Consider the following 17,965-nt stretch of genomic DNA (forward strand, 5'->3'; position numbering starts at 1 on the left):
GGGGCTCCCCTTCCTTAAGCGAATGAATCGCCGCGAGTCAAAGTTCAAGCTTCGTGCATCCCTTTGGCCTGCCCGAACAAGATTAAGCTGTTTCTGAAACTTAACCCTTTGTGTGTGGAGCATGAGCCGTTTCTCTTGCCAGTTGATGTTGTACACTGCATTAGAATTTGTCAGGTGATATTCGGCATGATCATATGGAATGAACTGTAGGCACATTGTACCTCTCATGACTTGAGACCTTCACTTTTGATAAAAGACATTTTGAGCAGGGTGGTTCTGTCCAGTATTTGGATTAGCACAATAATTCCTTTTCAAGTGGTGTACAGCAGTATGAACTGGTCTCCCCCGTACTACCGAATCGTGCCTTTTCAGTCCTGTAATAGGCTTGTATGGGTGATTGAATTGTCTTTTTTGTCACTCGAAAGACTATGACCCCTACCCCTAACTTTAGCAAAATCAAGTCCAAATACCTACGAGTAGCTGGGTGTGTATTTACCCAAATCATGGGAGAATTTGTGAATATTACATAATAACACTGATAATTAATTAACTAATATTAGAACTGGCCTCTCATTCCCAAAGCTACCTTGTGCTAGGCTTCTTTACAGTAACTTGTTCTGGAGTGAAGGCAATGATTTAACTGGCGGACATCATCGTCTAATGAGCAAAGGCCTGGTGATCTTGCTCTAATATTGATTTGCTTGAACGTGTGATTTCTAAACCATCTCGGGGACGGATGACCTCAGTCTGAATCATTCGTATGTCATATTTATGGTCAGAGCTCTCATTGACATTGATCAATATTACGTCTTTTTAGAAAAGATTAGCTTCCTGAAAGCAGCTCCATATTGCTATAGAAATCATTGCTATGAGTAGAACCTCCTCTTACCTCAAAACGACCGTTTCCCGCTAGTTTGCCTACTCACGAGCTACCTCACGATAACCTCAAGTCGAAGATATCAATAAGTCAGAAAACCTTGGCATACTATACAAAGTATCAATCTGCAGATAAGCTACCTGATAGGTTGTATCAAATGTACACAGAAGTCGGATTGTACCGATCATGAACCAAGCAAATATAGAAATGAACCCTTCGAATTGCATCATATCGACCGATCTAATCTGGAACATTATCGAAAACCTAATTCGCCGCATATATAAGGATGACGGCCATCTGATATTAAAAGTGCGTTGGAATGGGGGAACTGAAACGCTTAAATATTCGTTATTGTTCCCGGTCAAGCCACTTCGTAATCCTCCATAGCATTCTCTATATATGCCCACTACAAATACGTTGTGTATATTCCTTATAACATCGCCAGTAGTTAGAATAACCACGTCGAATCCTTAAGAAAGAGAAGCCGAAGACCGCTACGAGGCTCAGAATGATTCCTCCCCTATCAGCAAAAGTAACATCGTACGTGGCGACCGCCTACGTCATGCAAAGCCCCGTACTCAGGATGGATATAGCGGAGGACGTGATGAGGACGACCTACCCGAGGATGTTCGTTATGGACAGTCTGGAGGGTCTGCCATGGGTGGAATTTTCTAAAGTTTTCAATGATTATCCAAAAGCCTGATGTGCAATTCATCTCAAGTGAAATCATGGGCAATATACTGTGCCATAATGTATTCGACAAACAAAAGTTCTTATATGCGTGGTTATTGATTTGGTACTTGTTAATCGCATAGTGAGAAATCAGCCGCCATAGAGCCTGAGAGAGCCGGTTATCATCCTTTGACCCATAGCTTGCATCTAGTAATTTGATGCATATCACACAGGTGCATCAGCAACACGGCTATGGTACAGCCCCTGCGCCTAGAGACTCCTGGAAAATACTAGCCGCACGACGACCCTTCCGGGTCGATAGTAATTCCCGGGTTAGGCTGCGCATATCTTTGATGCGTCTTTCATAGCACTGCCTTGGGAGAAGCGAGGCACGTTGGTTAACCCCGGAATCTATCGAATTCTCTTTCTGTAGATACCCGACAAGTTGATCTCATGTCTACTGCACGATTGGCTTCTTCCACTTCGAAGAGGCAGAGACGACCAAATTGATGGAGACCCTAGAGTCCACCAGTTCTCATGACAGGACACGCGTCTGTTAATGTGTCAGCGCCTAAGTTGAGCTGAGCAGGGATGACAGATATACCACAAATTGTTCCAAAGACTCCTCGAAAAGCTCATTATTTACACCTACACCACCCGGATGTTCGACCGGGGACAACGGATTCTTGACCACTAAGACAATTTCCTCACATTAGCGTCCGGTGAAGTCTTCCAATCCGTGAGCTTGCATACCATATTCAACATAAAGATTGATATAGATCTGCTGCAATGCAATTCGCATGCTTGGACTCTTGACATCGGTAAGCATTACGAATTTGATGTTGGTAGGCGTCTCATAATAATGGAGCTTGTATTGATTGGTATGGTAGGTAACAAAGCTGAAGACCAGGTTTCGACCGTCAGTATCAGCCTCTTCTACCGAGTTGGCAGTGATATGGGGGATTGTCCTCACCTATCATCCTCACCCCCTAATTTGCGCACCATATTACGGAGGGAGAAGACGGTGCCGAAGATCAGCTTAGCATCGTCGTCGGTAGTCCGCGCAGATTGGCCCAGCACAGGCGGTAATGCATTGGGAGTGGCAGGTGTTTCTGAAGTTGGACGCGAGGACTTTCCAATAATTGATGGCGGACGGGGCACCCAACGTCGTTTGTATATACATTCCGCTAAGAATATGAGAGCAGTCAGTTAATATACCTTTGTTGAGGGTTGGGTAAGAGGCAGAGGCACGTACCATGGCGGTCAAAAATGTAAAAGGAATAAACAACCATTCCGGTCAAGAGATAGCAGACAATTCACCACAGAAGGATACACAAGTTCTGACCTGACGAAGGAAAATTAAAGCGCGGTGATCTAAAGGGGAGAAGGTTGTTATACAAAGATGTAATCCCAGAGACCGTTGAATTAGGCTCGTTTAGGTGGACGGATCGGTATGCTCGTGGGCGGTGAGCGATCCAAAATAAGATCAGATGTTTGTTTATCGATAAAGATTGACTTGTGCCTGAGGATCCCAATTGGAAAGTGGAAATGGTCAAGATTCCTTTTTTCTTCCCTGTTTTGTTTATAGGTATCACTATTATACTGTAGCATCATCCTTCTTATTTCCCTCTAGTCCCCATTTCTTCTTCATCTGTGTCCCCTTCTTTTTTTCCTGTGTATTTTCCCCAACTTGCACGTTCAGCCGTCTACTACTTCTCCTATAGGCCCATTAGAACGTCCCAGCGTTGTCGCCTCTTGTTCTCTTGTGCAGCCCACTTTCTTCCCCACATCTGCCTAGGCATCCGGGTTTCGCGTCTCTGCTATCTCAACGGAGAATTAGACATCCCTAACTTAAAAGTTCTCGCTCTGGTATTTTGGGGATCGCCCTGTTACCTTTTCGTTGTTCATCGTATTCAATGGCCAACGAATATGCCTACCCCTCTTCGCAGGATGCTAATCAATCTTCCGGTGGTCGCCCCGGTCTTCGTCATCCGCGACCAGTTCGTTATGCGTAAGCTCTACATCACTTTGATCTTCTTCTCCCATTTCCTTTTCTACGTTTCGTCTCCTGCGGGTTCCCAGCTATTCTATTATAGAGTGGGTTGCTAAAAACCACGGTTTTAGCTCGACACCTTCATATGAGAGTCCACGAAGGCATTATCGCCGAAACCCAATAGCCAGACGCCCGGTCAAGGTGGTTCTTCAGAGAATATGTTTCATTTCTCTCTGTAGGAAGCTAACTGGACTGGCGGTAGGAAACTCTGGATGCTCGATCTGAATATACCACCAGCCAGGATGATGGTACCGCTGAACACAGAATCAACCAATATGTGATTAAACAAGAGATTGGCAGGGGCTCTTTCGGAGCCGTGCATCTTGCTACGGATCAGTTTGGGAATGAATACGTAAGGCCTTCTTTCTGTCTTGGTAGCTTGGTTATGGACTTATACCGTGACATGAAGTACAAAGGGAAAACAAAACTCCCAGCTAACAACCTATACGCTGAGCAAGGCCGTCAAGGAATTCTCCAAGGCACGGCTTAGGAAACGCGCACAGTCACACCTGTTACGGAGACCTCGAGGTCCTAAGCGCCCATCAGATGGCTTCAATTCCCCACTTCACCGTCGTTCGCTGGAAGATCCAGATGAAAAGAGAAATGCCCTTTACCTTATCAAAGAAGAGATAGCTATCATGAAGAAACTGCATCATCACAACCTGGTGTCTCTGATTGAGGTCTTAGACGACCCGACGGAGGATTCTTTATACATGGTTATGGAGATGTGTAAGAAAGGGGTGGTTATGAAGGTTGGGCTTGAAGATAGAGCCGACCCATATGATGACGAGCTCTGTCGCTGTTGGTTCCGCGACCTGGTCCTGGGAATAGAATATCTGCACGCTCAGGGCATTGTACATCGCGATATAAAACCAGATAATTGCCTAATAACGAGCGATGACGTTCTCAAGGTAGTGGACTTTGGGGTATCCGAGATGTTCGAGAAAGACTCCGATATGTTCACGGCGAAATCGGCTGGCTCGCCTGCTTTCCTCCCACCAGAGCTATGTGTTGTCAAACACGGGGATGTCTCGGGGAAAGCGGCCGACATATGGTCTATGGGTGTTACGTTGTACTGTTTGCGGTACGGTAAATTGCCCTTCGAGAAGCAAAGCATCTTTGAGCTGTATGAGGCTATTAAGACTGACCCAGTGGCATGTGAGGGGGAAACCGATGAAAACTTCAAGGACCTGATGTCACGGATTCTGGAGAAAGATCCTACCAAAAGGATCCAAATGAGTGATCTGCGAGTAAGTGAGACGAGCATTTTCTACTCCCACAACAAAGCATTGCTCATAGAAAGAAACTCAGGAACACCCCTGGGTCACAAGGGATGGAATAGACCCACTGTTGCCGGAGAGCGAAAATACTGCTGAAATAGTTGGACTCCCTACTGAAGAGGAAATGAACTCGGCTATCACAAAGACTATTGGTCATGTCCTAGCTGTGGTAAGCACTGTACAGATTTTATTGCGTCTTGAGGCAAGCTAACAAGGAGCTACAGATGAAAGCCGTGAAGAATTTCAAGAGACTAATTGACCCTGCCAAGGCAGACCCACCTATGCAGAGTATTCTTGGACAAGAGTATGAGACGCACTTTGTCCAACCACCCCTTGAAATGGAACCAGAAGAAAGTTTCGCAGCTGGTACTGTTTCAAATTCCAACAAAAGCCAGAGCCTAAACACGTACAATAGAAATGCCTGGAAACGTGATGACGTTCTCAAAGGGTATCATCTGCATTGCGAAGAGCCACGCTTACATCAGCTCCTAGACAGCACAGACTCCAGTATCTCTGGGAGACAAGGGTCTGTGTTTTACGATAGCAGTAAGCAGACTGCAAGCGTCAGGCCTGAGGGAAGTGACTCGGGCTACATACCTAGCAGCAAAACACCAGGGGCATCTTTCGATGACTTGCAGACCATAACCACACCTGGATCCTCATCCCCACAAGTTCCACTGTCGAGGACAAGTTCGGTCCTTACTAAGCGCAGCATAGAGGGAACACGTGGGCATGCACGAGATCCTTTGGAGGAGGAGTTTCCGTTCTTGTTCATTGGGCCTTCTACTTATACCGGCTCGCCACCTACGGATACTGGCGACTCCGAGATGGACTACATCTTTGATGAACCGGATAGCATGCTATCTGCAGAACCTTCTGAAATCGACCCGTGCCCTGTTGTGAGCGAATCACCGGGTGCAGCAGAGTTTGATATCTATGAGACCGCATATCGGCAGGAGATCGAACGTATCCGAATCCGCAGTCTTCCTCGTCAGGGTACTACGCCGAAGGTGTACCTCACTCGGCGCGTGGAAGGAAAAGATGAAGTAATGAAATTAGTAGAAGAAAAGATCCCTGGCACAGTCCCCGAAATTGGCAAAAGGCTCGCTAAACCATCGGGTCCAAGTCTGAGTTCCGCCGTGAGTGCGATAAGGGCTCAGCTAGAGCTGCAAAAGCAGCAACAAATGCAAGGCATGGTGGCTAGAGCTCCACATCAAGAATAGCTTCTGTTCATTCAACATTCTGCCCCACTAACTGCATCCATAGCGTTTTCACATATCGATACGCTCAACAGACTTCGATGTTTCAATCTTGGAGAACGCTACAGCCGTGGACAGATGTCACACTAATCCTTGCAAGTATCGCCGAAATTGAACTGTCTTCAAGGCTTTTTTTCCCTGAGGGTACTGCAGAATTTGGGGGAGGAATCTCCACGCGACCTTTGTTTGTCATTCCCCTCTGATATCTGCATACTGGCAGCTATGTAATGACAAGTATCTTCCGATGTCCAAGACTATGCCTATGCCATACAACATACCATATATATATATACTTTGGAAGAGCAACAGCGCTTGTGCACATAATTATGCTGTACAATTTTGCATGCTATCCGTAGGCATATTGCCTGTATTCTTGTAGATGTGAGGGATGCTACGATACCTTGTGGAATGGCTTTCGTCTTATAAAAGGCTAGATCCATCCATACATATACCAGACCTATACCACATTAAACATAAATTTACACGACAGGGCATTAACATGTGAAACTAGTCGCCAATTCGGAGACTAGGAAGCCGAATAAAAGGGAAGAAAGAGGTCATGAAGATTAGATCAAATCGTGCCGCCTTGAAGATATCCAGCATTCTGTTGAATTGAAACCTTTCGTGCCCCCAGAGAAATGGTCAAAAACCAAAACAGTGAGAGAGAGGACAAAGAGATTACTGTCCCGGAAAAAGTAGAAAAAGGCTAAAGAATGAAGTAAAGGTGCAGAAATCACTAGATGAAAAAGCGTGATATTCATATCAACCCAGTTCGTTGGAGAGCATCAGCATCAGCATCAGCACTTGAATTGAACGGAATAAAATAGTATTAAGTTATCCGCAGGGCTCGTTCGTAAGTGACAAGGTGTTGACTTGTCCTATGTTAGTTCTATGAACCAGAAACACGTACAGGACAAAGTCAGGTTCACTGGCTAGACCAGTAATGATATATCAGGCTTGCCAGTTCAGATATGATGATAAAATGAAGAGACGCCCAAGTAATGCGTTGCTGAGTTCATTTATCCACCCAAAGAATTTGAAGCAAAAGGAATTGAAATAAAGAACAAAGCAAGTGCTGTGGTGCATGCTGCTCGTAATCTTCATTTTTTAGTAACTCATCGCAGGTCGTAATATGAGATTTGTGTTCAAATCAATGCGATCTATGGTATAACCGACAGTGTAATTCATTCATCATGTCTCAATAGCCTTTTAAACTAGCGAACTTATATGATCAGATAAGCAAAATATCGAAGGTCATTCGGCTCGTTTCTCGACCGAAGTGTGCAGAGGCACCTCCGGAACTGAGATAGGTGGTTCATCTGGGCATCTATGAAGGAGAGATCTTCGGCTGCCATCACCGAAGGATATCCGATCTGGCGGGGATGCTTCAAATGGTCGCTCCGCAGGCTCCATGCGCGAGATCGTTTCCCTCTGGCCGGAATGTAGTGTTTGTGGGGAAGGTAGTGTCTGTATCATTTCCGTTGGTCGTGGCAAGTCTCTCGCCGGATGTCCTATGTCACGACGGGGCGCATCCATCATCCCCTGATTTTCATTTGGCCCTGAAAGTCTTGGGGGCCTTCCGGGCGGGGGTACGTAATGCAGATCAGATCGTAGTACACTTGGGTGTCGACTACCACTAGCATGAGGAATGAACGAGGCAGCCAGAGGTTCGATGTTTGAGGAACTGGTTGGTGTAGAAGGAGCTTTCATTTTGCTTAAGCCAGTTCTCCTCGAAGGTGGATATGCTTCTCCACGAGCTTCAGCGGCTGCTTTTCGTCTCTCTGATTCGGCTTTGCTAGGCCGACCGCGCTTGCGTGGTGGTTCACCTCGGGATGGCATACTATCCGAACCTGGGGACAACAAGGCCGACGCGCCACTCTCACTGCTGAACGAAGCTGTGCTGGTCGTTGGTCGGGGTTGTATCGCACGCGGAGCTAAGGTTGGTCTGTCCGATGGGAAAAGAAAACGCTTTCGGGTTTGGCTGTTGTCAAGCATAGGGGCTGGAGTTGCCGAGGATTCATGGCGCGGAGGAGGAAAGGATGCAAAGCTTGGGTTGATAGGTAATTGAACATGTTGTGGACACATACTGTAAAATGCCACCTGACAGGAGTTCAGAGAACGGCCTAAACGAATGATATCAGCAAAGCTGGGTTCAAACTTCGAAGTATCCTTCTTTGCGAAACAGCCAGAAAACGGTACAGGTAGGGCGTGAGTCTCATAAAGTCGAGCTTCAGAGTAGCAAAGGGCAAGTGCAAGGTGCCAGCAGTCTGTACCTGGAGGAAGGGGTATATCCGCCCAGCTTGGGGTGATATTGAAATCTTTGACCATCTTAACTAGGTGACTAGAGGGGACCCCAGCCTTCTTCAATATTTCAGTAAGCAAAGTGTACTAAATCTCAGAATATCTACCATCAGCAAACCGTTTGTATAGATAATAATGCACGGGGCTTTCGGAGTTCATCGGTGAGAAGAACAAGTGGTGAAGTCAAGTAAAAATTTGTGAACCGTCGACATTAAGATCAAAACAGAAAGCAGTAGAGGATAAAGATATAATATCCTTTCTTACCTTCTCCTCCTCGGTCCATGGTCGTTCTGGTAGATTCGACATATCCAGGTGACCATGGAAGCGAATACAGCCGGCTTCCCTCAACAGATTATCCGACAAACAATCCAGAGGGGGGAGGAAGAAAGAGGAGCCCAGAGGAGTCAAGCTATAACGAATGTATAGAGAAGGTAAAACACGTCACGCAACTACGCTGCAGCACATAGAAAGCAAAAAGAAAAAAAAAATCACCAAACAAAAGAAAGGATGATAAGTAAATAACCAAAGAGCCTCCCAAATGGAATGATGCGTCTACTCAACGTATAAACACGTGGTTGCTCAGGAAGCAATCAGAATCCACGTTAGCGACGCAACGAGTGGCAGAAATAGACAGTAGACATTGAATAAAGGTCTGATATTCACAAGAGGAATGAATTTCATGAGAGACCTGGCCTTAGGGTTTTGTACTGCAGTGTAAATGAAGGGTAAAGGGCTATAAAGCAGAGAACTAGGACTGTAGAAGCAGTAGAATTATTGACATATAACTTCTATGCTCTAGTCACCTCTATGCAGGGAAAGACAAGGAAAGCCAATGTGAATGAAGGCAAAGAAGAAGAAGAAGAAGAAGAAGAAGAAGAAGAAGAAGAAGAAGAAGAAGAAGAAGAAGAAAACCACTATGGAACAAAAGTAGTTAAACAGAATCTAGTTGAGATGAGCGAAGGTTGTTGTGACGGGAGATAGAGAGGACTTCTCTCCAGCCAAAGGGGGGGGATAGGATAAAATAAAATTAAAACCAAGGGAGAATCAAAAAAAGAAAGAAAACGAAAAGAACAGAAAGGGAGAGAGAAGAGCCCGTTTCAAGGATGCATACTGCCACCAAGCACGCAGTGAAATGACAAGATTGATGGTAAAGGAGGGAAGAGAGAGATACCAGAGGGCATCAATGCAGTAGCCAAGTGACACTCTATCTTCCTCAGCAACGTTTTTGAGTCAAACGGACTTTTAATTCGGGATTGTACAGAACAGTATCAATGCCGCAAGTATGCGTCCGCCCAGCCTAAGGGAACTGCAGGGACTCTCGTCCTTCGTGTCCTCTGGGTTTCTTTTTAGAAACTGAGAGAAAGGAACCACAAGGAATAGATGAACTAGTGGCAGCAAACCTAACCAAATCCGAGGTGGGATAGGCTGAAAAGTACCAAGCAGAGAGAGGGTGTGTTTCAAAAATGACGGTTTCAGATAATTCCAAACGTTGGCATCTTCCGCCAGGGGAAGGAAGGGTCCGAACGAAGACAACCCACCTGGTATTTCCAAAGGAGGGGCACATGAAATCTCCTGGATTATCCGAGCGAGGATCAATGTTGACTGAAATGGAGAGAGACTAAGCATGCACAAAGCTGCAAGTCGATGGACACTCAGACGGAGAAGGATTAAGTCAATGCAACAACAGTAGTTTGAAGCTACTGTTGTGTTCCTTGACTACGAATTTCACAAAAGTTAAAAAGAATAAGAATAATAAGAATAGTAATAAAAAGAGAGAGAGACCCTTCCGTGCGGGAAGCACAGTACCCAGGCGTACGTCTCGAGCGCTAGCCGGCTAATGATAGGTGGATAATGGCACCCCAGAACGTTGGGTCAACTGACTAAAGTCGACAGGTTGCTCAGAAGTCAGAGCTGAAGCTTTAAAGGGAGGCAGGTTCAGGGTATAGGTCCGGGATGCAGATAGTGCGGTCGATCCATCCTTCCAACAGGCCATCCTGGTGTACTCCGGACAAGCGGTCCGTATGGTTACGGACACACAGGAGGGCAAAAAAAAAAAAAAAAAGACGTGCATTGGCCCTATCGAAGATAGCGGGAATGCACCTCCCGATGACTGGCAGACAGTTGAAGGTAGCGGAGATGGTAACTACTAGTAGTATGTAACTGATAACCGCAGAGTGGGGTCAAAGGCTCCGCTATTTAGCAGACGCAGACTACAATAATCCTGGAGGCTGGGTCAATGAATGAGTTTCATTATTTGGCGAGAAGGCAATGGAACGAGGACTGCAACGGCGGCCCAGTCTGTCCATGAGCCATTCATGAATTTAAACGCTCTGATCACATCCTGGTAGGTTAATCTGTCTTGTAAGAGTGTGAAATTATTAAGATAAGCGAGGAAAACAAACAAGCCCATATGATTATGACCTTGGAGGACCAACCTGAACCAAATTTGGTAGACGTAGAATACACAGCATTGAAATCACTATTACTCCGTGGCTCTGGATTGATTTTATTTTTTATTTATTTATCTTTTCTTTCCTTTGGGGATGACGGAAGGAGGGGCCGACAGCAAGATGGAACCAAGATTGCCTGCCCCCAGTCAGAAGACATCCAATGTGTGGTTGAGACGACTTAGTTCTTCATCCACATAATATGCAAACTAATGCTACCAGCGCGCTTCTGAAGCTCCGCTAGTAGGAAATCGTCATCTTAGTAGGGTGCATCGTTGTGAAAATAACAATGGACCATGCACGAAGAACCATCGGCATGCAAGAGAAGCAGCCCCCCCGCCGACTTGAATCAACCGTCAGATAGTAGCCTTGCATTCGACATCTTGTCCTCCAGTCCAGTCCTTTTAAAGTTTCATCTGTCCCTCCAAACGGACGGTGCCGGTGCAGATGCAGATTGACGTTGAGGGGATTGAACGACTGGAGAGTCCGATCTTGCTGAAGATAAAAAAGGAAGCAAACACCATTATGTTAATGGAAACAGAGTCGCGGAAGCTTTACTTCATCATCACCATCATAATCACAATCACGATAATCATAATAGACCTTGGCAGACCAGGGTGGATGTGGCGCCCGTGTACTGCTCGTATCAAATTCCAGAACCACCTGTCATGAAGAAGACTTTCATCAACGGACGCGGTAAGGTTCCATACCCCATAACATAACTACTTAGGTTTAGTATGGCGGATGTACGGTGTTGGCTTAGAAAGTCTCGGTGACTTTCTGGTAAAGCGGAATGTCCTTTTGGCCCCACATCTCAGGTACCCGGCGCGCTTGTACCAAGTAACTTGAAATCTATTACTAGTCTCTGGTACGGTACGGACGGTCCACATACTAGTACATAGGCACCACGGAGGTCGTACGAGTAGTACTTACCTGGATCTCGGTACCGTTGTTCAATTTCCTACCTTCTTCCAGACTAAGGGTGACACCGATCCCATCTTTTACCCTTGTTTGCAGGAGTTAAAATTATAGAACTCGAGTTCGACCGACTAACTACTTAAGTCGACGCACAGATGCCTGGCAGTATTGTGTCCTTTGTACCAGTAGTACCAGCACCTACAGAGAAATGTCTGCATTAGCCTTTTGCCCATATTCCACTTTCATTGGGGCGAACATAAGAGTATTCTATCAGCCGTACCGTTAAGGCTATGATCATCGTGTTACTCTTTCATGATGCAAGCAGCGTCTTCTTTTCTTTTCTCTTTCTTTTCCCTTTTTTTTGATCCCTCTCTGCGCTTGTTTCTTTCTCGTATGATGTTCTTCTTCTAGCCTATCTTCTCATTTCTGACTATTTCTAGAGTCTCTTTGGATGAAAGTTGCGTGGTACACTACTCTAGCATGTTCCAGACACCCGTTCATGCACGGGAACTCGCCCAGATTGGTTTGGCCTCCATCCTGCATGCATTCATCCCTATAACAACCCATCATTAATATTATTGATGGCACAAAGAATTTCTGCTTGTTCCTGTCATGTATTTGTTCGCTTAATTACATACCGGCCAATAATGCACCTTAGACTTCAATTTGGGATAGCCTCGCCCAATCGCTATGTGCATCAGAATAAACCCCTGTTCTGAAAGGGTACGATCATACCGGAAATGCGAACCCCACCCCTCCTTATGGCGTGTCATGCTAAATATCATTGCGATGTTCTTGCAGATCCCTCCGGTCTCCGGTGTAGTGCGCTCTCACGTACTTTTCTGCCGAACTAGATCATACCTACATGGGCAAGAGGCTTGTCCGGATTATTTGGGCCACTCACAGCCTATGAATTCTGTATTTGACTCTTGGCGGCTCTAGACTTCTCTCGAGAGCAAATCCTTTCTGAGGGTTACTTCGACTGCTTGTATTAGTCCACGCCTTCCCTACTCCATAACCAGCCCATCTGAGCATGGCAGATGAACTCCCCGGAGTATGGCCCAATGGATGAATGGAATTCCTACATAATACACAAGCATAGCTTGTAGTAACATATTGCGGCTTGGTCAACTTAATGAGACGAATCTCTGCCCTGTCTTTTCGCCCCTTTGCCATCTCCTTTCTATCCTTATTTTGTTCGGGCATGTCCCTTGAGTCTGCGAAGTAGCCACCCTGTCTTCGTCTTTCCAAGAGTCAAAGGCCGCTTCCGTTTACTTTTTGAAGCTGACAGGTTCTAGCTCTCATTCGGAAAGGCTACAAGGCACGTGAGTGCTTGTACTCGCTTGAGCCCGGTGCTCGACAATGCTATCTCTCAAGATTATGGCTCACAGATGAAACGGGTCGAGATTGCAGCTAAGGGAATCAAAAAAGAACAGGCATACGATAGAGGGGGGGGGGGGTTGGCAAAGTCTGTACCTGTAGGGCAGAACTACGGACAGATTACAGTGGCTTGGCGACGTCTGCCATGCTGTGTAGTGGTCGTCTTTACATATCACTACCGCACCACCACGGCGAAATGTGTGAAAAAAAAAGTAAGAATTGCCCTAGCAAATCAGTTAATTTTTTTTTTTGCAAGGGATCTTGTGCAACCACTTTTGCTTAGATAGGAGCTCGTTGGCTCTATCCATTTCTTCAACTGGGTGCCTCCTCGATATGTTGAGAGATCTGGAAGTGAATCATGGTGTGTACAAGGGGGAGATTGAAGTTCATACGACAGGAACAATAGTTAGGAAGAGGTTATGAATGAATCGATGAATAGTGAATAAGAATTTGGGGAAATATCTTGAGAGACCCCTCCAGTCAGATTAGAAGCGTATGAAAGCAGTCCGAGAATGGCACTCCCTCCCTTGATTCTTGATTTTTTTCTTTTTCTTCTTGAATATTTTCTTGGCGCCCGCGGGAAAAAAACGTGGACGTTGTTTGACGGCGACTGACTTCGACTTGACTTTTGGTTCAACTCGAATTATTCCATTTCTCTCATCCTCTTTCCCCCCTCATCGCTTTGCCTTCCTTCGGCCTCATTTTCTCTCTCCTCACCTACACTATCTCCTATTGCCGACCACCTACTACCACATCACACAAACACCCTCTGCCTTCTCCAGCGCATCGGCCTACTAGCTTCGATAGCCGGCGCGCGTCGTCCGTGTCGTCATGTCCCCTCATGACTACGCGGACCGTCGGTCAGAATCCGTAACAGATGCGGTAACCGCGATGAAGCTGGAACCCGCCGGAGCCACAGATACTCCCGCTCTTAACGGCGGAAGCACCTCGTTGAATGATGACCCCAATGGCGCGTCCCGCTCGCCTTCTGTACAGAATATGATGGTACGGTTAATTCACGCTCCTCGTCCCAAACTCTTGTCGAAAAGCAAGTGGAGACAGAGCATACTGCAGATATGGAAGAGAAAGTCGGGGGCGACATCACTGTCAAACAAGAGCCTGGACAGCCACCTAAATTGACTCGCAGCTCCTCCCAGAAAGTTGTTGCGCGGCCACCACAGCTATTCTCGCACCTTCGAGATAGTACGGCGGAGGCCCAGGCGTCCTTTGAGCTGATGGACAGTTGCACTTATGCAAACAAGTATATGGGCTATACTGAACATGCGATGGAATGTGATTGTGCTGAAGAATGGGGTAAGTTACGGCTTTTCCTTCTCTTGTCGACTTCCTTATCTTATTTCCTGCCTTACTCTCATTTCCTCTCTCGCTTCCTCTACCTTTCTCTTCAAATGCGCGTGATCAGCATCGAGCCTTAGCGGCAATATACTAAGCATGCCAATTTCTTTGTACGACCCTGGTTACTTCCCCTAGGCCTTATCTCACTATGGCTTGGTCTATATTGCCATTATGATTCCCTCATTTTCGCCGCATGATTGTTAACTAGACACTACTTCAATGCAAACCAGAACCTACCCTCTCCAAAAATCTGGCATGTGGAGAAGATTCCGACTGTATTAACCGGGCGACCAAGATTGAATGTGTGGGCGATTGTGGGTGCGGACCGGATTGTCAAAATCAAAGATTCCAACGAAAGGAGTATGCCCAGGTAGCCGTGATTAAGACGGAAAAGAAAGGGTTCGGTCTGCGTGCCGCGACCGATTTGCGACCGCACCAGTTTATCTACGAGTATGTAGGCGAAGTTATCAACGAAGGCCAGTTCCGGCGGCGCATGAGGCAGTACGACGAAGAGGGGATCAAGCATTTCTATTTTATGTCCCTCAGCAAAGGTGAATTTGTTGATGCGACAAAGAGGGGTAATCTAGGCCGTTTTTGTAACCACTCGTGCAATCCAAACTGCTATGTCGACAAGTGGGTAGTTGGGGAGAAGCTCCGCATGGGTATCTTTGCTGAACGAGACATTCAGGCCGGGGAGGAATTAGTTTTTAATTACAATGTCGACCGTTACGGAGCTGATCCTCAACCTTGCTATTGCGGAGAACCGAATTGTACAGGCTTCATTGGTGGGAGAACCCAGACAGAACGTGCCACGAAGTTGTCGAATGCCACCATTGAAGCCCTGGGCATCGAGGATGCAGACGGCTGGGATACGGCGGTGGCGAAGCGGCCACGCAAGAAGAAGATGGGCGAGGATGACGAAGAGTATGTGGATAGTGTCCAGCCGAAGTCTTTGGAGGAGAACGGCGTCACCAAGGTTATGGCGGCTTTGATGCAGTGTCAGGAGAAGTGGATCGCGGTTAAGCTTTTGGGGCGGATCCAACGCTGTGACGACGAGCGTGTTCGCAATCGTGTGGTGAAAATGCATGGGTACCAGATCCTCAATTCGCAGCTCACCATGTGGAAGGACGATTTCAATGTTGTGCTGCAGATTTTGGATATCCTGGATAAGTTTCCGCGCCTCACGCGGAATAAGATCATTGATTCAAAAATAGAGGTTACTATCCAGCCACTGACAAGCTGTGGCGACGAGCGTGTCGAGAAGAAGGCAGCTACACTTCTGCAAGTCTGGTCGACCTTGGAAGTAGGTTATCGGATTCCACGCATGAAACGAGATCCGAATGCTACCGCCCAAGCTGTCAATCAATTTGAACGGCGGGAGACCACTCGAGATCAACGACGGCGGTCAAAGTCCCGCAGTCGGTCAAGGTCGCGGTCAATTGAGCCCCCCCGGGGGCCTGCAGCTCAAGCTCGAGGGGGATACGGACAGAGAAACCCTCACCATCACGGTCCCAGGTCATTTCGTCGTCAGTTCAACCCACTTCCAACAGGATGGTTCGCCGCTGAATCAAATGGTCGGACATACTATTACTCGGCGCGTGGAGATACCACATGGACCAGACCAACTAAGCCAGCACCTCAACCTCCTCCACCTCCGAAAGAGTCGAGAGACAAAGCACTACAGGACATTATCGATGGCATCGTGAATGCTAAGGAGAACACGCCTAAGGAGAAAAGCGGTACGCCTGGCACGCCGCAAGTATCTAAACCAGTTCCCGTCAAGAAGGAGGGACAGGAGAAATGGAGGGGTTATAGTGAAGATAAACAGAAGAAGGTCTATGAGAATACTGTGAGTATCAATTCATATATAACATATGAATGAGAGGGCTAATCTTACATCAGTTGTTCCCACACATAAAGTATGTAGTGGATAAATTCAAGCATAAGCTTCCAAAAGAGGACTTAAAACGCTACGCCAAGGATGTAAGTCCCATTGACTAGAGTATACGATACATACATATTAATACCACCCGCGCATAGGTGGCCAAAAAACTGGTCAACTCTGACTTCAAGAATAACCGAGTCGAGGACCCTACGAAAATCAGCGAAAGGCAGCAGAAGAAAGTCAAAAAGTACTGCAAGGAATTTTTCGACAAAGCCGTCCTAAAGCACCGAGCTTACGAACAACGGAAGGCTGAAAATCAAGCGAAGGGAATGGACTCAAAGATCGAAACGGCTCAAGCTGCAAGTGACGATGAGGCGCTAGATATGAAGATGTCCGATGAGGAGGAGGACAAGGCCGATGAGAAAGACACGCCCTTGACTGCAGAAGAACTCCAGGGAGGTATAAAACGGAAGAGAGAGGAAGGTATTACAGAGGATTCCGCCTTGGACGAGTACGTTTCATCCTCGAAGAGACAAAGATCCTCAACGCCACTGCCGCTACCGCCGCCTCCAATAAGTCCTGAAGATGACCTGCAAAACATGGATAGTGCAAAGAAAACCCTAAGAGATGATATTGATAGTAGGAGTGAAAACAACGAGTTCACTCCACCACCTCCCCCTCCCCCTCCACCAGATGATGAGATCCCTAGCGAATCCCCAGAATCGGATCACGTCATGGATCAATCACCATCTAAAGCTGAGTATACCACGGATATGAACAAGCTCGAATCATCTCAACCTGGGATTGAAGGAAAGGTATTATAACGGGAATACCGAGCTACCCCCACAAAAAAAAGCAACTTAATATTCTTATCAGCATTTTGAGCTGGTGTTCACGGAGTTGATTCCGGCAGATTATTTATGTTAAGCCCGGGTTCTGATTTTTGTCCGCGCTTCTCTTAAACATGCTTCGCACTGTTTTCTCCCTATCGACTCGCCCTCTATGTTTCTTTTTTCTTGTCTTTTCTTTTCTTCTTCGCCTTAACGCTTTTGTCTTATGTACCCTTTCAATACCCCTCATACCCACTAGTGTTGTCGCATACTTTTTAACAATATGCCAGCAAGGAACATACTAGAACAGGAGGCAAATCAAGCACCTAAACCTGTATAATTAGTCAACTTCAGATACGTCTCTACGTATACTATTCCGACTACTATCAGAATAGAATGTTGGGTTGGGTTTTGGTAGACAGACATCTCTACCAATCATATAGCCAAATTTCAAATTCCGCATACAGGATATCACTTCACTTGACACTAAGTACTTTCTATATTGACTATGGCTGAGGTACCGGGTGCTATTTCGGTCGTTACCGGGTCGTTAATGACCGTGTCCTATTCAATATGTAATCAAGAACTAGAGACAGGCTAGATGAAGCATCTCGCATTGTAAACGTGTATGCGCACAAGGCATGCACATTAATATACGACAATTCTGAGTGAATAAATCCTAAATAATAACACCGCCCATGATGATA

General features: G+C 46.3%; 4 protein-coding genes across 4 annotated transcripts; 2 read left to right on the forward strand and 2 right to left on the reverse strand.

Annotated features, from left to right (window-relative positions):
- Nucleotides 1–2,084: 2,084 nt before the first annotated feature.
- ABOM_008293 (TRAPP subunit BET5) lies at nucleotides 2,085–2,841 on the reverse strand (the record flags this gene model as incomplete). The annotated part of the gene is made up of 5 exons (XM_022535422.1): nucleotides 2,085–2,102; nucleotides 2,154–2,242; nucleotides 2,303–2,448; nucleotides 2,523–2,736; nucleotides 2,805–2,841. The coding sequence occupies 5 exons, from the start codon at nucleotides 2,839–2,841 to the stop codon at nucleotides 2,085–2,087; spliced, it is 504 nt and encodes a 167-aa protein (XP_022386169.1).
- A 624-nt stretch (nucleotides 2,842–3,465) lies between these two features.
- ABOM_008294 (putative calcium/calmodulin dependent protein kinase) lies at nucleotides 3,466–6,105 on the forward strand (the record flags this gene model as incomplete). The annotated part of the gene is made up of 6 exons (XM_022535423.1): nucleotides 3,466–3,560; nucleotides 3,674–3,746; nucleotides 3,805–3,954; nucleotides 4,061–4,852; nucleotides 4,914–5,051; nucleotides 5,107–6,105. 6 exons carry the CDS (start codon nucleotides 3,466–3,468, stop codon nucleotides 6,103–6,105), a joined length of 2,247 nt encoding a protein of 748 aa, XP_022386176.1.
- Nucleotides 6,106–7,395: 1,290 nt separating this feature from the next.
- ABOM_008295 (putative AT DNA binding protein) lies at nucleotides 7,396–8,469 on the reverse strand (the record flags this gene model as incomplete). Its single annotated transcript, XM_022535424.1, has 1 exon — nucleotides 7,396–8,469. One exon carries the CDS (start codon nucleotides 8,467–8,469, stop codon nucleotides 7,396–7,398), a length of 1,074 nt encoding a protein of 357 aa, XP_022386177.1.
- Nucleotides 8,470–14,018: 5,549 nt separating this feature from the next.
- Nucleotides 14,019–17,252, forward strand: set2 (SET and WW domain protein; the record flags this gene model as incomplete). Its single annotated transcript, XM_022535425.1, has 5 exons — nucleotides 14,019–14,177; nucleotides 14,237–14,501; nucleotides 14,774–16,392; nucleotides 16,446–16,526; nucleotides 16,584–17,252. The coding sequence occupies 5 exons, from the start codon at nucleotides 14,019–14,021 to the stop codon at nucleotides 17,250–17,252; spliced, it is 2,793 nt and encodes a 930-aa protein (XP_022386167.1).
- Nucleotides 17,253–17,965: the final 713 nt, after the last annotated feature.

The sequence above is a fragment of the Aspergillus bombycis genome (assembly GCF_001792695.1).
Source record: "Aspergillus bombycis strain NRRL26010 chromosome Unknown contig00089, whole genome shotgun sequence".
In the NCBI taxonomy this organism is placed as follows: Eukaryota; Fungi; Ascomycota; class Eurotiomycetes; order Eurotiales; family Aspergillaceae; genus Aspergillus; species Aspergillus bombycis.